Here is a 22,897-nt window from a genome sequence, read left to right as displayed (position 1 = left end):
TGTTATATTAATAGTGTGCGTTTCAAACACTTCTGTATTACACTACTATAGGAACACTGACAGACACTTTCCCAAAAGGCAACAGGTCAAAAGGACACAGATAAAGGACACCCCTTCGCTTGGCAACTTTGGTTCTGCATTATTATCCATCTATATACTTTTTTGGTTTGTTAACTTATTTTGAACAAAATGTGTTAATCTCATCTATTAAAAAAACATTTTTTGCTGTTTTTTGAAACTTTACTTTGAACGAATTCATCCCGTTTAATTTTTTTTTAACATTTTTTTTCTAAAACATAAAAGCCCTGTTCTGTAAAACTTTAGGCCACAAGTCAAAATGCACTCTATAAATGGAAATAATTTACTCCTGCACTGAATAGAGTTCTTTTGTACTCTCTCTTTGCTCAAAGACTAAATGTTCACCATACTAGTCCAAAAATATCAACAATGACCTCCAAAGATCGAACAAATGAACTGGCGTCTAATATTCAGTCCCGCCTCCCTGAAGGTCGTGGCAAAGTTCTGTTTGTTGACACACTGTGTGTGTTTGTTTGTGTGTGTGTGAAATTGCTGGTGTATGCAAGCCCAGCGGGTGAAATTAGCAGAGAATCGAGCATTTCATCATGCTTACTGGACTTGAATCCATGTGTGAAATCCAGCGAGCCGGGCCAAGTGCGGCTCCATATGGCTGAACCGCCGTCGGTCCGATCACCTTCAGCAGCAACACAGTCGCCCTGAGCCGGGTGTTCATCCGCCGGCACGCTCACCATCCAGCACACCTGCTTTTTCCGCGTGTGTGTGTGTGTGTATATATTTATAAGTGTAGTAACACAAATGTGTGGGTGTGTTTGCGTAAGTGTCTGCTCATGCATTGTCATGCAATTTATCATTTTTTTCTCAGGCTCCAGAGCGTCTGGCTTTCAGCTCCGCTAGTCGCGTCTCTGAAGCCGGCTTCACATCTCCACGGCTGCCTGGCTGTTGATATACTTTAAGAACAGCGGCGGCGGCCTCGGCCCCTGTAGTCGCTCCAGCTGGTGCGTGGTGCGACACCTGCCCAGGACCACAGGGTTACACGAAGGAGCAGCGGTTTAGCGTGAGAGGCACCGGCGGGGTCGTCTGTTTACCTCCGAGTCTGATCGTGTGTGTGTGTGTGTGTGTGTGTGTGTGTGTGTCCGTCTTGGTCAGACGGCACTCTCCTTTTTCACAAAATGCGGTGCCGGTGTTCATCCGCTCGCCGTCCCCTCCATGACTCACAACGTGTAATCGGATTGAACCACACGTAAGTGAATTGGTTAACACTCGGAGATTAAATCAAATCACTGGAGATGAAGAGGTTCTTTTATTGTGAGAATTCACGGGGGTCATTTTGCTTGTTGACCGATGCGCTTATTGAGAAAAGACTTCATTGAAACGGATATCCTTAAATGTTGTATTTGCTATCTTTTAGTCTGAGTAATGTTATTGTGAATTTTCTTGATTTGTTATATTTTAGATTTGGTTAGTTTTGTTTGCTGTATCTTGTTTTTCGCATCGATGACATCAGAGCGACAATTTACTGCTTTGTCAAAGCTAAGCAGAGGTGAGACAACAAATGTTCTGCTTCCCCGTATTTTCCCTTTTTTGTTTCAGAGTTTTACTCGAGGCCAGTTGCGTTATGTGCTTCTTAACTGATTTCCGACAGTGCAAAACAAAACGAGGCAGAAGAAAGGCTACAGATGCCTTGGGCGCTCTCCTCACCGTCTGCAGCACAAGCCGACGAACTCGTATGGTATTCTGCCGAGTTATGTGTTGCCATTAGGGAGAGGAGCTCTGGATCCGTTGCGGCAGGAATGCTTGGATTTTGAGGGCATATTTCTTCATCTGCGTGTTGTTTTCCTTCTCTTACTACATAAGATAATACACAGCACATGTGTTATTTTTGGGGTAGAGGGTATTCTGTGGCTCTGGAGGAGCCATCTTAAGTCTGGAAAAAAACGTATACAGTGTGCAGTTTAAAAGTCTAGACATCCCGGTCTCTGTTGCTTTGATGTTTACCATCATTTCTAACCAGTTTTTGTAAAAGTACATTGCTAAATTTCTCATTTACTTCTTAAAACCTTTTAAAAAAACAACCTTTTCTTTAGGCCTCTGTTCAAAAATTGCATATCCAAACTAAAAAAGGTATATCTCTGCAACCACTAGGGCTATTTGCATAATGTTGGTGTTATAATAAAAGAGTATAATGTGAGATTTTGTTCAGATGTGTAAATATGTTACTGGTTATGAGTAAATGAAGAAACGGCAACAGGTTTTAAAGATCCCAATTACAATCATTAACATGAACAATGTATTAGAAACGGGCTTTTAATTAAATATTATCTATCACTATATAGCTGTGGATACTCAGATAGTGTAAACTCTGCATATTGTTGATTTAAGATTATTTTTTTTTCAATATACTTTATTGCTGAGTATGCACAATATGATATACAGGGAGTATTTTCATTTTTTTGGTGCATGTGTTGATCTGTTTACGATAGTAAGGAAGAAAATAACAGACACAAACCCACACACACACACACGACCTTTACGTTTGTTGAGTTTTTGTAATATAGTATTGTAAGAATATACTTGAGTAGTTAGATTTGGTTGCAGTTATTCAGATAGATGATTAAGATATCTTTTGACCAATCAAATTGTTAATGTCAATTAAGTGATTGAGTATTCTCGTTAGCGCCCGTAGTTTGAAGTGTAAGCAGAGGTTGCACATCAGTATTCAAGTGTGCTCGCAGTGTGTGGCGAGCCAAGGCCATGATATTGAGTTTTTTTTGTTGTTGACCCTGGTGTTGTAACCAACCCGGGGAGCTTTTTTTTTTTTTTTTAATATTTGCACAAGCCGAATGCAGCTGTTTCCCTGGTAACCTGATGTTGTTGGATGAGGATTTGTGGGAACGGCAGTCCTGAAGGGTTTCAGTGAGGTAAAGAGGCAAGAGGAAGTCTAATTGGCTTTTAGATTTTTCACGGAACCGTGTCCCAGATGTTTACGGAAGAAAATGAAGTGAAACTAAAACGGCAAATAAGAGCAAAAATGAGACGTAAAAAAGGACAAATGAAATATCTGAGCTCAAAGTCCGGTGCAGGTTGAGGTGAATTGATTATGGCTGTGGGGGATGGTGCCAGGACTACCTGCTTCATCAGGAATCCCTCCTATCTGGTGGTGAAATTGGATTTTAATCTCCTGCCACAATAACTGGAAGGTTTTTACTTTGAAATGGCACAGAGTGCACGCTGCAACTCAAACTTGGCTCTTTTGACTTGCAGCTTTTGAGACGTTTCAAATTAAAAGCATGTGTCCATGTTGGCAAACGCTACTCACAAATGATGTATTATTACACTTCTTTCGATTTAATTTGCTAATAGTTAACATCTTGTGTCGCGTCATCTTCTTTTAAATGTCATTTCAATGCCTTAAAAAAAACTGAAACGATTGGCATGCTTTCAAAATAAGACTCGCTCGTGAAACTCTGCAAAGATGGTGAAACATTTCACGCTTTGCAGTGGTGGAATTGAAATGCGATATTCTGGTTAACAGCTATCTGACAATATCAGTTAATTTCATAATGTCGGGGGGACAGGCTATTCAAGCTATGTTAGTTCAAGCTTAATATCTGAATAGAAGGTTTTTTTTGGAAGCACCATTAGTAGCGTCACTACGGCCTCATAACTCCATCAGATTAGGGACTTTATGTCGTACGGCGCTCTTCACATTCTGTGGCGACGTTCTCACTCCCCTCCACCTCCTACAATAACTTGAGCTTGACATCCCGTATCCCCGTTCGTCAGTGTCCCCCGCAGCGTGGCAGGTTGCTCACCCACTCTTTAAAAATGTCTCCCATTCTAATTGCCACATCATAGGCAAACCCTAACTGTGAGTGGGTGCAGAGCGCGACATTCTAAACGCTGTGGGCAGAAATGTCAGGACCATCATTAAGTGGACTCGGCTCAGGGGCTCTTCCAGCGAGGCTGTTTGCTTTTGGGGTGTTTTCGGGGAGTTGGGGGAAGTTATTCTACCATACTATGCAAACGTGCGCGCTTCGCTCGGTCCTCTCCCTTTAAAAAAAAAAGAAAGAATAATCACAATAAAATCCCTTTCCCTGTCAGCAGTGTCAGCTATTTTGGTCTGCATGCAGCCTGGTTGTTACCGAGTAGTTTTAGATGCTCTAACCCCGGCATCTGCTGTCACATCAACACGCAGCGCCCCTCGCTCCTCATCATGCAGCGATTATTGCGAACTCATTACACCACGGGGACGGATACAGAACATATTCGCCTCCATCTGCCCTCCTGCCCTCTTCTCTCATCAATCGCCAATAAGCACAGCAGAAAGTTGAAGTGTGTCTCAGAAGCTGCAGACGGACGGACGCACTCCGACCAACCTTTGCATGAAAGCCACTTGCAGCGGGTCTCATTTTCACCTCGGATAGACGTGGAGCCATCTCCAGGATGCTGTTTAATTTCCCACCGTTTCGCCCTGGGGTGCCCATTTGATTGGCTCGGTTGATTGACAGCCGGCTGCACATATGAGAGTCGGTGCCAGCAGCGCTCCTAATGGACACGCTGCATCCGAATGCCCTCGAGTCATTCCTCCGTTTTCCCCCCGCAGAAGCCGGGGCGCCGCCGCTGGCGACTAAATGGCTCCCGGTGGCTGATGGCTCGCTTTCTCGCCACGAGGCAGATGCGACCTACGCAGGGGTCAAGCCTCATTTTAAGGACAATTAGGCACACAGACTTCCATTTCATCACATCGTCAAAGTACACTGTGACCCCTCTGTCCGCCCGCCGCTCACCCACCTGTCCCAGATATGAGGGAGAAACCTCCTGAAAATACAAAAAAAAAACATCCGGGATCCATGGCTGGAGGATGACACATCGTGGAACATGTAATTCACCACCTTTCTTTCCAAATTAAGGTGTGGGGGGAAATAAATGTTTTTGGAACAGACGGAGGAATTGATGTTGAAGAGTGTCACCCTATAAACGCCGGCTTTACTCCATTTCCAATTTGGCTGTCTGCAGGAAGATAAGCGTTTCACACCGGTGCCTTTTACTGTGGCTTTTGCTGCGACTGTGGAAGTGGCGTGGTGAAATTCTATTTTTTGCGTTTGCAATTATTTCTCGCGAGGTAGAAGTGCAAAAAAGGCATTTTATTTTTAAACATTTGCCGTTTTCTTGCAACCTCCAAGCCGATTTATCTTCATTAAAAGCTCCATTAGCCACTAAGTATATAACGATGAGATTTAAATAACAAAATAATAAAATATAGTGCTTTTGGACAAAAGGTATCATAAACCTGAAGTACCTGAAGTCTCAGGAGGCACCGAGTGAGGAGTGTGCCACCTTCTCAGCACCCTTAGAGAGATCAATGCACCCACCATCCAGTCAGGTGGTAGCATCCTCTACACTGCGAATAAGTGGTATATGAAGATCATAATGATATCGCACGAGAACTAGATGACCAACTATGTTCCATTTATTTCCCAGAAAACCTTCGAAGACCCTGAATACATTTGTCTCAGTCTTATTTGTCTTACAATAACTCTTTCTGATTCTTGGGCATTTATGGGATGGTCATGCACATTACAAGCTGGTGTACAAGCGGTGTAGGTTTAAATGCACAGAACAAAGACTTTGCAGATGCTTCATGTGGTAGAGAACGCATAATAATAATAATACACAAGGAGCGCATAGCTGACTGTAGTTTTTTCAGGGTATTCCTGTCCCTCAGGTGGGTGTTATGTAAATCCTTGCAGTTGTCAGCTAATCTTTCAAGGAGCTGCCTCTGTATTATGCACTGATTAAATTGATATGTATCTCATATAATTCTCAGTATGACAGCCTGAAAGCCATTGCCCCAGTGCCAACAGAGGACAGTTGCTAAACTCGCCCCTATCCTTATACCTCCATGTCACTTGGTAGTTTCAGGAGGCATGTGTCCACAGCCATAATCTCCTCAGCAAGATATGTCAGGATCTTTATCTCCGTGCCAAAGCATTCAAAAAGCCTTTAGCTTCCCTCTTCTTCCGCCTGTTTTTTGTTTTTGTTCGCCCGTCATGTGTAAGAGAGAGAGAAAACTGCACGTTTGACGTTCGCAATTCACCTCTGTTGTCAAAACAAATGCATCATTTGTATAGATGGGCATGATTGATCGTCCACGGAGGCTTTGTTGTGACACAGCAAAAGAAATATTGAGTGATGGCAGTCAAGGTAAGAGCCGGTCCTCACACTGAGAGTCTGCTAGCCATGTCATGTCTGGGTCGCTTAGCTCAAAGCTCAGATTACATAAACGTGAAAAAAAAAGATAGAAAAAAGGCGAGTGGAGACGCTCGCCGATGCCAAAAATGTTCTGGGAGTTACACAGGATCTGTGTTCAAGTGGAAATGTCTGATTGTGTGATTCAAGCCCTTTTTAAAAAACGTACAATAACTGTGCCAATTCCAGTCGGACATCCTATAGCGATTCCAAGTTTCCACATCAGCGGCTACCTTGAGATATTATTTAGCGAGACTATTCAACTTTGGTGAAAAGAAATAGAAAATTCTTCCCCTTTTTAAAAGTTCAACGTTGAACTCAAAAGAAGTAAAATAAGTTCTACTGTGAAAGATTCCCTTTGTCTGCTAAGATGAGTAGTTTATTGTTTGAGCAAAATGTATGTAAATATTCTGAACCGTCAACTGGTGAACTTTTTGATTGATTTATGATCATGATGAGCGACTGTTGCATTAGCTAAATGCTAAACGGTAGCATTTTTGCGTTATCCTGTAACCGTCACTTGCGGCGTTAAAAGATACAAGCTGGCATATTTCAACAATTGTTCGTCATTCATCGAAATGACAGAATACAGTCAAAAGCCATGTCCCTCTATTTTTCCCATTTTCTGTCTATTTCCTGTTTGCTCGTTGGCTTCAAGCTCCAAGACATTGACTAAAAACTCATGCTCATGCAGTCTAGTCTTTGGGAATGCCTTGATCAAAACGGTCACCTTAACCTCTGCATATCTCACTGATCACGTTGTCCGCCTGCATGCGGAGGTAATGCATGAGCGCGGTCAGGCTGTGTGTGTGTGTGTGTCGCTGCTGCTGCTGGCCTGCTCCCAACGCCGCCGGCTCATTACAGCGGGGGCCTATTTTTAGCCCAGTGTGATTGAAATAGGGTCCCGCGGGAGAGCGGAGAGCTGAGCGCGAGGATTGGACGGAAAGGGGGAGCTCTGGGGTCGGTCCCCCCGGGTCTGGAAAGGGGAATTGGGGTACGCAGACACTGTTTGCTGGTGTCACTGAGACAATCGCTGTTCCTCAAGAGGAGCGCGTTTGTGGCCATTAGTACCACACAGCATCACTCGACTGCTGAAAAGAAGGGAAATAAACAAGGTTGCATGTTTTTCACCATTAATACAGATCTGTAAATCAGAATATATGCATTCACACACAAAGCTACATGTCAACCACAAAGATGTTATGTATCTTTCATGTGTTTTTTTTAAATACTTTTTGGCGTTGGCAACACAGACAATATTGTGAGGAAGATGAACTCGTTGGTTTTTGTCCACGGGCCTCGGTGATAATAATTAAAAGATAAAACGCCAGCCTTATCCTTTTAGCGAACACGAGCAAGTGAAACATTGTTAGAGAGGAAACATAGACTTTAATGGAATTGACCTCCAAACCAGTGTGATTGCTCGAGGAATCCCGGAGATTTCAGTCAATCAATTCAAATGAGATTGGTATCAACGTGCCGTTCCCTTTTATCGTGTTGCCAGTGCAGCTGCATTGAGAGGCTGCGGCTCTTCCTGCACTTGTAAAGCAGACTATCTCCACTGGGATGACGGGCAGTGGGGGAAATGGTTTATGAAGCCCTCCATCAGTCTTCCCCTTTTTAAAATAAGCACACTAATTATAATACGCTCGGGGTCTTTATGCCATCAGATGGCGTGCTGTCAACTGTACTTGTGGTAGAATAACCCGCAGTCCCTCCGCTATACTATACTATGCTTCAATATATTAAGCAAAGAGTAGAGTTCATTGACATTTACTGTGAATAGGACAAGTTTACAGCCATGCTCGTGGCTTTGGAAGGTGTGTTTACCACGTTCACCGTCCTAACGTATCATGTACACCTACTAACATTCGTACATCTATGGCTGGGGCTGATGTGGATGTCATTAGTTTTGCAGGTATTATATAAACCAAAGAATTGGAATAAATTGACGGGGAGTAACATGCGACCAGGCGGACGTGAACCCTTCATGGTTTCGCTCCATCACTCCTCCTTCAGGTGAAAAGTCAGGCGATCACCTACGCTCTAACAATTCACCCGTAAGCTGACATTGATGTCTTAAGAAAATGTATTTGCTCAAAAACCACAAATGCAAACCTCATGGTGGCGCAAGAGGAAAAAGCCAGAGGATCCCCAAAGTAAGTTAGATTCATCGCCTGGTCAGCAATGAATGTCTGTACAATATGTTGCGCCAATGCATCTAGTAGATGTTGATATATTTGACGGTATCAGTGAACATTTCAACACAGTCAGGGGGATCACGAAGGTCATTAGGATTCATCCACTGGGCACCACGAAAGTCTTCACCAATACTCACCAAAATGTCACCCTCACGATTCAGGGTTTAACCGGAGTTCAGTAAAGTTTATCATGCATGGCTGTACAACATCTCAGGGCAAGTCATCCCGTAGTTTCTGAGATGCAGATGATGTGTGATTTGGTTTCAAGAAATGCAAACAATCATGTGTGGAGCCAGACACACACAGCGCTGTGCAGAAGTGAACCAACACTGGCGTCCATAGAGCCACTCTGCTAGCGTGGAGCAATAATACGTGGGGAAATAATACAATCTTATGTATGAAATGAAAATATACCAAGTATGTGGTATAGTTTTTTCCCATGCAGTTCAAAATCAGTGACATTTTAGAATCAGCTGGGTCTACAATAACAATAATCCTCTCTAATGTTTCCATCTATTTGCTCAGTGTGCTGTGCTCCTGTCATTAGGGTGAAATAGGCCAGACGTCTCGCCAGCAGGCCTCCGAATCATTCCACTTGGCACTCTGCACCCCTACAAAGAGGGGGATAAAGAGTGAAAATAATCAAAGGATCAGTGAAATGTGTTGTCTGGAAAGGCACAGCCAGCAGCAATATGGGGAGGGATGATATAGACCGCATAGGAGGAACCTCGGATGCTCCCTTTTTAACCGGCTTAGTCAGCTTGTGCTCTCTCGCCATAAACTGCCACTTTTAATTTCCCCGTCCCTCTTCTGTTATTCTGGCCAGCAAGTCCCACCCTCCTGCACCCATCGGCCTCCCTCTCCTCCCAGACTGTTTTAGGACGAGAAAACGTTCAGAATTGTCTGTTTGGAGCCACCAATCATCCCCTCCTCCCAGTCTCTCAGCCTTTTTTTTTTACCATTACACTTTTCATTAAAGGGCACACTGGCTGTGCTGAGTTGCGTTTATTATCTCACCGTAATGACTTCTGATGCATCGATCTCAAAATCACCCCAGTTTAGCTGAGCATGCCAACTGTGACCTCTGACCCTAATCACACTCAGTCTTCCCTACAGATATGGCTTTGAAATCACAGGGTATTTTTGGAGTTTTGTATTATTGCTGAATCCGCCCTTTCCTTGTAGAACACTGTCAAACCAGCTGGATCTACATTCATAACCTTCTCTTGTCCTTTTTTTTTTTTTTTTTTTTGCAGTCTTTGGAAGCCGTTCTGAACTTCAAGTACTCGGGAGGAGCAGGCAAAGTGGAGGGCTACCACCGGGAGCTGTCTCTAGGAGTCCACGTCGACGTGGAGCCGTCCGTTTTCTTCACCAGAGTCAACACCCTCCCTGCGACCAGGTAACACATGAGTAACCTTCATTGTCTGTGGATTAATGAAGCAGTTGGAGAAGCCTCTGTCCGTGAGCTTTGGGCTGATTAACCTTCTGAATCCCAAGCGGTTTCTGGACATTTTCTCTTTCTCCTGTCACATGTGACTCATTATGGCCTCATTACACATCCATAGCTGGAAGTAGAAAGAACTCTAAAATGTATATATCATTTTTATAGCAGTTATAATTAGGGATGCACTGACCCAACTTTTTCAGTCCAGATACCCAGGTAGAGAACCTGGGCTTTGGGTATCTGATAAGTAAATACGTAGATAAAATATTGTTGTTCATTCCCGGAATGATGAATCCACATGAATAAAACTTGGCCAGAAATATTCAAAATGAGCAAAACAAGAACATTATTAATACGGCAACAAATTAATCAGAAGGTACGTACAGTATATAATGTACATAGTATGTAGTTATAGATGTGAATCGAATAGATTGTCACGATAACCAATCCAGCTATTTAAGTATCAGCCCGATATCTAATATCAGTAGTTCAATACACACTACAAATACTTTTTTTCCACCTGAAGAAATGTGTTGTCGCTTGCCTTTTAAACTATTTTAATTGATTTTTTTTTCAGCAACTTGGCGTGCAACACGCTTTAAACACAACACTGACGTGGTATAAATGTATAGAGTTGATGCGTTTTCTATGCAGGCTGCACATCCAGCAACATAAGCACGAGGTCCCATATAAGGAACTGAATAAAGACGCTGAAATAGCGTTGTGCTAGAAGAGTTGTTTTCCCTACGTCACGAGCCGGTTTGACTTCCAGGAATCAAATTAAGTCGTGTCAAATGGTGCCGCCTATTTACTTTAATGATTTTTGCTCACCAGGGATAGTTGAAGTCTGTTTTAGTTGAGGTGAAGCAGTATCTTTCAAAGGGCCAGGGCTTTTTTTATGTTCATTTTAAACCGAGCCATTGTCGGATAAGATAGAAATAACACTCAACCTTCATTGGAGTGCCAGAAAAGCTGAAAAAAAAAACCCTCACAGCAGCTCTTGTCAAGGTAATTAGGTGATCTCCATTCTAAAGGCTCATTTAATCTCACATATGATACAATTGCAGCTATTTTGTATTATTTTTTTGAATCTACCTTCTCTTCAAACACTGCCTCAGTACTCACTATGACATCGTTACTATCAACACCGGGGGACTAAGAAATGGTATTCTGGCCAGACAGTGCCAGACATGAATGGATACCGAAAGGATATTCAGTCTTTTTATTCCCATTCTTTCTCCACATGCACATACATTACTGCAGACACCATCAGACATCCTCTACAGCACACACACACACACACACACTCTCTCACTTCACTTTTCCAGCTCCTCAACTCTCATGAAAGAAAAAAAAAACAACCTCCAAGCGAGGGAGACGGATTGTAGCCGAGTAATGACCACTTGAGGTGAGTCATTAGCTGTGATAATATCTACAGTTTAAGTCATCCATCTTGGCTCAGCGCTGATACGTGTGCATACTTAGAGATGCTGCACCGGCTGCAACGACACGGCAGCGCCACCTCAACCGCGACACGTTCGGCCGACTCCCGAGCAGATCTCATTTGAGACGCGTTGAACTTGAAGGCCTCCTTGGAGAGCTTTTAAGGAGATTACCTGCAGACCTCGAGTCAAATAAAGTGTATTTGTATAGCTCAAAGTCACTTCTTCTTTTTACAGGCTAAAATAATGGTGTGATGATAATATTACTACGGGTAAATGCTATTCAGTGAAGTGCTTCTCTTGACCTAAAGGAGCGTTTTAGAATGTAATCGCAACCCGGTTTGTATAACCTCACAGGTTCATACATCATTTGAGAGGGTGTCTCACCTGTAACACACCTTACTGGTTGAGATTGGTAATATTGCATTTTCCTCTGGCTGCAAGTTAGAAGAGAATTTAGAAGTGGTTGTATGAAATTGATCAACAATACAGCAACTTCGATCTGTTTCCGCGCGTCTGTGTCGATCATTCCTTCTTTCTCAACCTATCCACCACCAGCCCCTCCTCTCTTTCTTTAAAATACACTTTTTGACGGTCGTTTTCCTTGTTTCTAGAGTTGGCTCATGTCCTAGAACGTGCGGCAGTACAGTAGTTACTTACAGTAACAGAGGAAGACATTCTCCCTGTGATCCGTGAGCATGTTCCCTCTTCTTCTTCCTCTTCCTCATCCATTCTTTCTCCCTTCCTTGTCTCATTATCTTGCTCCGCATCGTGTATATTTTCTGTATCCTCCTCCTCCTCATCCTTCTGCTTTCCTTTGTCTTCCCCTCTGACACTCTTATGTTCTTGCTTCATCTTCTAGTACTCTGTACTGTTCGTACACGGCTTTCTCCGGTTTCCTAATCCAAATAAGAATGATTGAAAGACATATTTGACTTTAAAACATCTATATATTGAACTATATCAAAGCAAAAGTAGCAGTCTATTCTAAAAATCACAAAGATTATACCAAAGTCGTCATGGTTTAGGTGATATAAAGAACACAGAGTTTGAATTGTTTACTTCCGAGAGCCCTGTGTCTTCAAAGACGTCCCTGTCTCCAACAGTCCTGATGATTTATTTCCTTGAATACAATGCGTTGCTGTGCAGAATATTTCACCATAAGCATCCAGTGTGATGTCCACAACAACACAGAAGTGGGTGCAGTCATTTATCACCTGCTTGGTGCTGGTTATATAAGATGTAATCAAGGTAACCAGTGGATTTCATGTGTATAATTAAGGCTTTTGACAATGTGCTTCACTTCAATTAGCGAGTGTAGCTGCAACGCGTACCTCAGCAGAAGGGGAGGCCTTCATCCGTGCCAGCTGTTGTGGATGAAAGACGCTGGTGGGATCCGTTGTTGATCTTTATTCTGCCCTCCTGGCATCGCTGACGTAATCGGAGTAAGAGTTGGACGTGTCCACTGGTTGAAGGAGGTGTGGTGAAGCTGAATCAGTCAACAGAACATGAGGGATTATGGGTAGATTTGTGTGTTTTGGCCTTGACAAATTAAAAGGACAAATATAAGGGGCATGCGTTTGTGTGCGACAAGTCGCTAACATATCTAACAGTTACTGTTAGAAGAAAAACTTATTTACGCTTGATTAGCAATGTTTTTCATGTTACCTTCAGGATCATTAGCAAGGTACATTAGTCAGTCGTATGAGTAATAAAGTCAGTGACTTCTGATTGAACTCTCACACAGTTTTTAATGCTCACACATCTCTGGCGTTGTCAGCTGATTGTGACAAGAGACTGATGTATCAGTAGGTCTCTTGTTTAAGAACAGAATGGTTTTCAGTCTTGTGACTTCGGCCCTGACCAGCCAATCTATCAAGAGACAAGAAGGGACTCACGATGGAGCCATGACGGCGTCTTGGGGCCCTCTGTCTATTGATAATATATGTATTTAAGAAGGTAGTCTTCTCACTGTCGGGAGGCAGTTCAGGATACGCACTTGACATGTCATGTTGTGTACTTCTGTAACTGTTTCTCTTTGCAAAGAATAAATGTCCTGATCTATGATTTTACCTCAAGGTGTCGAGTACATTTTTCTAACAGTTACCAACCTCGCGTGTTACTCACCAGCTTTCTCAACCTGCGAGCTGTCCACAAACACGCGAGCTAGCTAGCCACACGTTAGCATCGACCAGCTAACATTGAATCTAATTAAAAAGGCTAGTTTACGGTCTATTTGTTTTACTGATGAGTTAAAAAATAAATAACGAGCCCGTTGACTTTGACTAAAGGCAAGTATTTGTTCTCATTTATTCACCATGTGTATGTGTTTTCACACATGCATAAAACAAACTGGTTTGTTCAAGATGGCATGGCTGTAAAAACGGCCTCAAACGTCCATTTACGCACAAATTCACTCTTCTCACAATTTATAGATGAGGCCTATTCTTCACTGGGTTTTTAAAAAGTGTGTAAAAAGACACCGATGTCAACATTATTTCAGTCAAAACGTAATATAGCTGATAGCTGATAGCACCTACACTGTCTCAAGAAGCACAGCCGGTGAGAGCAAATGAACCGGTGTTCAGACTTCTCTGAGCTCAAACTGAAGAGTACTTGCACATGAAGTGTCATGTTTTCTTCTTCCTGTGTTTGCACAAAAGGAAATATTTATGAACATCGTGAATTGTACACAAAAGAAAAGAAGCCACTCCGCCCAGACTAGAAACACCTTGCTGTATAATGCATCAGTACAATCCACTACAACACCACAAACCAAGGCCGTACAAAAGAAACGGAGAGGAAGTATTTCTCACAGGGCTGCTGGGATTGTTTTACGTTCTCATTTACCTCTCCCTCCCTTTGTTGTGTTCTCTCTCTCTCTCTCTCTGACTCTCTTACTCTCCTTTTCTGTTTCTCGCCGTTTCCTCAGGCCCTCTGTCCGTTCTTCATCATTCTGTTTCGTCCTTTTTAACCGGGTCTCTGTTACTCCTTCCCCGCCCCAGCCTTCTCGCGTTGAGCCGTATGCAAGGTGACAGATCTGTTAGAGAAAGTGACGGAGAGCCTGGATGTGTGAAATCCTCAGTGATCCATACTATACAGGGACCTGTTAAAATCCCATTCGTTCAACACGGTGTTGCCCTGGAATAAGAAAATGCATCACTCCACTGGGGGAAGTAGACGTATGTGTTTTCGTCAAAGGTCACCCTGTGTATCATCTTTAGCGCCGTGTAATTCTATGGCTGTAGCTCCTACCTGCTCTGTTACCTTCAGCTAATGGATGTCGCTGTAAACATTTTGTATTGGAACTGCTTTTTCTGCTTATCTAGAGCAGTCGATGCCCAAAATGTGGGTCGTAACTCACCGGTTGGTCGCAGGGAATTTTTATTTGCGTCGCCAAATGCATTTGTAGAATTTCTTCCATGGTCTTTTATTAAATATGTATATCTGCAGTACACCTTTGAGCCACACGGGGAGCCTGAATGTTCTTATGTCCGAGCCTGGTCACAGCGTTACATCTTATAAGAAATGCTTGTGTTTGTTTAATTTATGAGGGGGATATGACAAACATTTGAGGATTTATTAACTCCACAAAAATGCATTAATTTGGTCTCATTTATAAAATCTTAAATGTGCAGTATGTTTTCAATAATGCATATATAAAATATAAATCACAAATATTTCTCCATTTATTTATTCAACATAATGGGAGTTAAAGCAGTCAGGAACTTTCCATCACGCACAAATTCGCTCTTCTCATTATTTATAGAAAAGGCCTGTTGTGAATTGATTTGAATTAATTACCAAACATGCTGCACATGCCGGCCAAAACCAGCGGTTAGTTCTTCTCACTGATTATTAAATCGTTAAACGTGGACATTAAATTTGAGTCAACTGTGACTTATTTGCTCCCGTAGAGCTAAAAATAGGCCGTCGTTGACAGCACTCTCAATCAAACTAAGTGAGGACGTCACATTGTGTGTGTGTGCAGGGAAGATGTCACGTTGTTGTGCCGGAGGGAAAAATCAGCACTTATTGATCACAGATTTCGCCAAACTGTCCGAGGCGCGGGGCCATTGATCTCCGCGCCGTTGCCTCTCCCTCGTCGTGTTTCCCACCCACGGCCTCGCAGCGGCGACGTCCCCGGCTCCGCCTTGTTGACGCAGGAACAAAGATGATGACACTCTGGTATTCTGTGGGTATTGACGTCTGCTCGCTGGCCACCAAAAGGTGCAACGCCACCTCGGCCGTCCCTATGTCTCCCGGCTCCTTTCCTTCAGTGCATCTTGGGTACTTAGTGCATGAGCAATGAGCCGGTGTTTCTTAACTGGCTACTCTGATTGATCACCTCAGCTAAACGGCCCGACCTATAAATCAGTACCTCGGCCCATTCGGCACGTCTGACAACAAAGACAATTAAAGAAACACGGGCAGGCCTTAAGAAATATGCTCCTTTAATTGCCACGGCAGTTTATTAGGGACTTGGGCAAGCTCAACTTAAGCCTCCATTAACCCTGGGATTCAAGAAGATGGGAGGGAGGGAGGAGAGGGGAGGGGAGGGACTCTGTGTGACCTGAGGGAAGACGGGGAGCGTTTAATTTATATATTTGCTTTTACAGGTTGATTCCACTTATTGTGAGTGGTGGCATTCTAAAAATAGCGTATTAGCTCAAACATGAGACATTTCTGGATTTTTTTTTCCAGGGTCATATTACACTGAAGGACTAAACAACTGCTCAACATGTGCTCAAACAAAGGCATTAGTTGACTTCACATTCATACGTTTTTGTCGACTAATCGATCAGTTGATTTTAAACGACAGTAGGCTCCTCACCCTCTGAGTCCCCTCTTTGGTCGATTATTCTTTTCTTTTTTAAAGCTTTTTCATGCTGAATGATTTCTTTTCAAGATAATTATGATCTCTGGTGAACACAGACTTTAAAGTGGTGCTTTTACAGATCCCTCTATTAGATTAACCGATCAATTAGAAGTCAACGAGTCATTGTCAATGGAGGCTGGTGGCGTGAGGCTACGAAATGAGGATATTATATATATATATATATATATATATATATATATATATATATATATATATAATATAATCAGGGGTCATCTAATATTCAGGGCTAATGTGGCAGATTTGTTTTCCAAGCGATTACTCGGTCTAGAATTGAGATAATATTAATATTCACAGTACTTAACTTCACTTTATTGCATTTATTTATAAATGTTTCTACGTATTTATATAACATAAACAATCTTCTTTCAGAATACATTTTCACTCACTTCACTTGGTCTCATTTAACCCTGTATTTGATTTGTATGTATGCATCATCTATGTATGTATTATTTATCATGCATCTCTTTTCGAACATGTTCACTACACGCACATCGCGTGCATCCATGTTTGTGTTTATACTATATGTTCATTCAATATTTATTTGTGGCTAATTTAATACACATAACATCAATAAACGCTCTGCATCAGACTGGACTACAGCGCTGGATTATGTTCTGTTTTACATCCTAAAAGTGTGTATATTAAGTGTAAATGATTTAATGTAGTTGTAATGTAGAGTCTTGTCTCATTCCTCTTGTACACCTCATGAACTATTAATGCAACATAACACTGGCTGCATTGGACATTCTGTTCTGAGATATTCATTCCTTTCATCCATCATTAACAGCAAAAAAAACCTACTTGTGGGTTAAAATTAACTCTTTGAAAACCCAGTATCGTGTCTCCTGTCTTGATCTAAATCACAAATTGGCGCTCCTATGATCTGCATGAGAAAAGCAGGCCCGGGATGAAGTGGAGATTCAGCCCAGCCTGTGGGCCTGATGAAAGCACCGCCACCTTTTTGATGTCATGACAAGGACCGATGAGCACTTCACACCGTGTCTTCTCTTGATCTCGTGCATTTGCCGCGTGGGTGTATGTGGCCGTGTATTTTTAGAACAATAATAATACTCGGGTATACGCGTAAACAGCCCATTATGCATATAGGTTATACAGACTTTGATGTACAAATTAGTCTTTCTCTGAAATGGTGCCGATTTCGATCCTTTCCCTCAATTTTTCTTTTCTGCGTCTGTCCACAGCACGCGCCAGTGTCATCTACTGCTCGACATCTTCAACCCCACCGAGCACGAGCTCACCGTCAGCGCCAAGAACAACCAGGACCTGGTCCTCCATGCCAGCGAGTGCCAGAGGTGAGTGGAAGGCTTCTTCTCCTCCTGCAAACACATGGCCATAGTGTTTATAGATGTGGTCCCATGTGGCGGTGACTCAAAGCAAAATGTATGCTCAGTTTATTCTCTCCCAGCATTTCTTATTCCGTATTCTGAAAACATAAAGGATGCTCAAAGTTTTGTCACACGTTAAAGCAACTCACAGTTTCTTGTACTTCACCTGTGACCTAGCAGGTACTCGTATTTCTCAAAGCCGAGCTTAAATCGAGATGAAATGAAAAATTCCCTTTAACACCCTTTTAGATCTAATCCCTGGTCACGTTCCCACATCCTGGAAAACCTGGATAATTTTCCAGTTATGGAAAACACGTGGAAAGCACATGGAAAATTAGGACTTGCAAAAGGTTTTCTATCTATCAGAGCTCCCTAAAACACAATAACAACAAGTAACAAGTATTTTGAGTAGGTAGTAGTACCCATATCAGGATTTGGGGCAAAGAAAAACCTGATCATGACATCCCTAGAGTTTAATACTTCTCATAGAAATCCTCCCAGGATTGAAATAGCAGACGTATAGCATCATATTCATGAGAGAGAGAGAGAGAGAGAGAGAGGGAGAGAGGGAGGGGGGGTTGGTTTAGCTGCAGTTACAGATTGGATTAATTCCACCCTAATATTTTTCATGATGGAGGTTTTTTTAAGCTTCAGGGGTTCCTCACTAGTCTGTAAAGAGCTGCTAATTCACCAAAAACAATTTTCTTCGTCTGATTTTTAAGTTTTAGTGTCTCTAAGAAATATGAGGGAAATCTAGGCCCCAAATTAGTTCATCCCTCATGTGTCTCCCCTGTTTTGCATTTACCACTGATGGGCAGCTATACTGAACACACACACGCACGCACACACACACACAACATCAAACCTTGTGTGTCACTGGAAAGTGGCAAATTAAGATTCCTGTCGGCGTCGCCTCTGAGCGGAGGTACGCTGTTGGTGACTCAGAGGCCTTTCTCCACGGGGGAGGAATGTTATTATTTGAGGGGATTTAGGGGGTGGAAAGGGATCTTTTCAGACGGAGCCAAACAGCTCATCACTCGGCTCAATCCAAATAATCTTCCCTGTGCAGAAGTGAATCTGTATTTTTAACCACAAAAAAAAAGGATCACTTCAGAACTCTCAGAAGTGGAAGTTAAACAATAACTAACGCTGTGGTCTTTTACAGCGCCGCACACACTGGTATAAGTGGTGTCAGACCCACAGTGGAATCACCGCTTCGTCGTTCAATATACTTTATCTTTGTCGTTTTTCATTAAACAAATCACACCGGAGAATGAAGGCATTTCTGCCACCGAAAAGCTCTGCGGTTTGAACGTTTCCAGGAGCCTCTTGAAAGAGATTTTGATCTCAAGGTACCACGCTGGTTATCCATTTACCACCCGCTGCTCTGCCTGTGTTGAACTTTGTCAGACTGTAAGCACTACTATCAAAAGATACATGACGATGTATGAGCATGTAATATATGTAGTGATACATCAGACTCTGGTCCTCTCAGTCAGTGTGGTTATATATAAAAAAACAGCAAAAACAAACCAAAGTAATGCTATCTGTTACAGTCATGTAATCCCCCAAATCCCAGAGCTTGACCCATCTCTTACGGATGTCACCATGAAGTCAATGTTACACACAAGGACTTAAGTAGAGGTCTGAATGCATAATGCACCAGTTGTATAATTGATTTAAAAAAAAAAAGATAAAAGAAAGAAATTGATACAATATGACACGATGTGCCTCCGAGGCAAAAAATGTCAAGTCTGGTAACAACTGCAGTTGCGTGTATATATAGACTTATATATCTTTTTACCCTTTTGACTGACATTCCCTGAGGAGACGGCCGCTGGCTTTGACTTCATCCCGCACAGAATTATTCTTGAGGCCTCACAGGCATATTGATTTGATTAGCTCAGATCCAGAATATTGGTTCAATCCACAGTATTTTTTTCTAGATGCCCCTGCGATGCAGAGACGAGTTGCTGCAACCTCACTCATCCATATCAGTTTTTTTTAGCAACATGCTGATCATTTCCTTTGACACAGATTATTCAGCGTGAGGTCGGGTTTCGCGTACAGAGAGAATCACGCCTCTCCGTCTGCTGAGCCATATTGTGCTCGTCTCTTCACCTCATCCTCTCTCGACATCACATGGCTCCGTCGTTTCTTTCCAAATCTGTGATGAATGAGGTGTCGAGCCGGGAGATGTTCTCCGGATTCTTCATCCAGGACTGGTGAAGCTGTGACGGCCCAACAAAAAAAAAAAAAAAGACTCTGTCAATCATCCTCGCTTTCCTCCTGCAACACATTTTAATTGTTTCCATTGAGCTTTTTGTTGTGGTTACAGTCAAGCATGGCGAGACATAAAGCCGCTCATAGTTTCTGGACTTGTGTCCGTATGAGGTGAACTCCCATTCACCGAATGTGCTGCCAAAAGATCGTCTAGGCCGTGTCTGAGCAGTTGGTTTAGTCGGTGGAACGTGTGTTCTCTCCCCGTGAAGGCGACACGTGGAGAGGGACTGAGCGCTGCTTTCATCTTCTCATATCGGTCGCAGACATGTCTTTTACGAGGTCTTTATCCCCTTGGTAGTGTGTTCTGTAATGGCGAGCGGACAAAAAAAGTGAAGCGCCTCAGAGTGTGAATGGTCACTTTGATGTTCGACAGCCCAACGAGGACCGGCGCGTACGTGGCTGTTCTTTTTCCAGATTCTCCAGGCATGGCGTTGTTCTCGGGTTAAACAGTATTCTGTGTGTGTGTGCTTTTGAAATATATAAGTTAGCAGTCAATGTTCGGCTCATCATAATAAAAGGACGCGACACAAAGAAGAGTTCCCATGATAATGTTTTTAAACTGCTGGCGTGGCCCATTATAGCCACAAAATCCGAGTAAGTTATTGCCTGATAGACAGAATGGTCTTCCATCTTCAGTCTGAACATTTCTCCTAACCAATCACGGGAGACCGAGACATCCACCTTTTTAATCTAAAGGCATTTTAAATGACTGATGCGTAACCTGGGTTTTATGAGTGGAGCAGAGCGAAAACAAAAACTACGATGTCGGGCGATTTTTGAGAGGTCACGCTATCTCCGGCTGACGATGTTTGACTCCGCCGTAAGTCCCGCCCACAGCGCTGATTGGCTAATCGGTCGCTCATGCTGTGCTCATTGGCTTGATCGTTTTTTTTTACCAATAAACCTTTGTGTCCCAATGCCAGACGGATCAAACAGATTCAAAGGTCTGGAACGAGGGAAAGTAAGTTGGGTATTTGGGGAAGAAATCAAATTTATAGCGATGTGATACTTTAACTCTAAAATCTTGAAAATGTGAAACTAAAAGGAGGCCTTTCTATAGTGTCTTCTTTGTTTGTATAGTATTTTTTTAAGGCGGTGCAATATAGTGCATTACTACCCCCCACCCCCTGGATTTTCAAAAATATTAAGGATGGCGCCCCTAATTTTGCATCAACTTGTCAGAATGCTGTCTATATCAGTCTATCAAATGTTTGCATAAAGCCGTGACGTACCAGTAGTGGCCGGACGGCAGCGTTCCACACAACACAACTCGATGGCCACACACTCTGAACAACAACCCGCATCATCGTTCCCGCTCAAGCCGCCTCCTTATCTTCCTCGCCTGCACCTGAGCCCGCTGAGCGAGCGCACAGACAAACATTCGCCGAGCTAAAGTGCACCGTTATCTTCAAATTGCAGGCCAGATCGCAAATTAGCCGCTCGGGCCGCAGAACATTAAACATGCAAACGCACCTGCAAATGTCACTTAAATCGGGTTCGATCGCCGGTGTGGTCTTTTTTACTCTTCAGTACCGAGCCAGTGTTCAGGACTGGGGCTCAGCCGGCCAGCTGCTAGCGACCAATCACACGCCAGCCAGCTGAGACGAGGAACGTTTCTGATATTTTACAACTTTTAATATAAAAAACTGTCTGTCTGAAGAGCAGCTGTTAGCTTATCCTGCTAGTTTGTCATGAGCTAAACAGAAGCTCCACCTAATGACGCCATCAGCTTCGACTATATTTATAGTTGATTACATCATCGTCATTCCTCCTCCCTACATGTGTTTGATTACAAACGGAAAAGCAGAAGTCCTCTGTTCGCTTTCCCTGAGGAAATTAGGAGAGCACAACATTTTTGATGGTGATGCTTAAAAATAAACTGAACATTCGTTCATCAGTATGCTTCGCCATGCACATTAAGTCTGCAAGAAATGACTAATTCACCCTACAATTATTCCCCTGTGTGGCGGCTTCTTTCTTTTCTTTTTTTTTTAAACCACCTTGAGCGGAGACAAATGATCAGGCTCTAATGGTCACCGCTCTGCATAAACAGCATGTAAATCAGCGCCGCTCTCCTCACTCACCTTCTATTCTTTCGTTTGAGGAAAAAGGAGCGATTCCCGCGGATCATCAGACGGCCCTGACCTTTTCCCGCGACTGAATCTTTCCATCGGACGAGCAAATTCTGATGAGACGGAGCAAATTAAAGTGTCCGTTATTAATATGAATAAAAAAATAACTGTTGTCCGGGATGTCGTTTCCATTAAACCAGTTCTTAGGCTGTCGTAATTAGGTTGGCTTGACTGCACTTTGGTGGGTGATTCTTTTGTGCGGAATGGGTTTGAACGGTTTCTAATTATCTGAATTGAGGAGGAGAGGCCCTGAGGCACTTGTTTCTATCAGCTGTATAAATATGAGCAGTGAGAGAGCGGCCTTGGCCACCTCCTCGTTGCAGTATCCCTCTCAGCACCTTCCAGGAGGTTTCTTGTGTTCTTTCGAGTCCTTTCTGCTCGTCACTTGGTGCTTCTCACGTTTTTATGAATCGTTACTGTTCTTAAAACGACGAGCAGCTTCAGGGCGCTAAATCTGAATGAGTTAGTTCGTTAGTCATTATTTTTGTTATTATTATTCTTGCTAATATTATTTTATTGTTATTTTACATAAAGGGAGGACATAGGCGAGGTAGACCCCGAATGGGTCGCCAGACTATCAGTTTATTTTATTATATTTTATTCTAAAATGTGTCTGGTCCAACTACAATTTTCAAGGTAAAAAGATAACTTTTTTCATTTAAAAAAAAAAAAAAATCAATCAAGCCCAAAGATAATTTAGAGAAAATGTCATGCAATAACATTTGTTGTGAGTGAAATAACAAATTTAACTGGGCAATTAAAAAGACGCATTTTCTAACATTCCTTTCGTGTTGATGCCGATATTTTTATTCCCCCAAGTTTTGAACATAAATCTCCTAGATTTCTGCTACCAACACGATA

The 22,897-nt window shown here is 42.7% G+C and overlaps 1 protein-coding gene across 1 annotated transcript in view; it reads left to right on the top strand.

Annotated features, from left to right (window-relative positions):
• The window catches only part of trappc9 (trafficking protein particle complex subunit 9), a gene marked incomplete at both ends in the record, with an annotated part of 158,179 nt that overhangs the window by 66,404 nt on the left and 68,878 nt on the right, over nt 1-22,897 (top strand). The window contains 2 exons of the mRNA XM_079232134.1: nt 9,746-9,888; nt 17,478-17,588. Coding sequence (XP_079088260.1) covers nt 9,746-9,888; nt 17,478-17,588 — 254 coding nt within the window. The remainder of the gene's footprint in view (nt 1-9,745; nt 9,889-17,477; nt 17,589-22,897) is intronic.

This window comes from Taurulus bubalis (genome assembly GCF_910589615.1).
Source record: "Taurulus bubalis genome assembly, chromosome: 16".
Classification (NCBI taxonomy): Eukaryota; Metazoa; Chordata; class Actinopteri; order Perciformes; family Cottidae; genus Taurulus; species Taurulus bubalis.
Note: the sequence above shows the minus strand (reverse complement) of the source record. Positions and strands in the feature narration are given on the sequence as shown.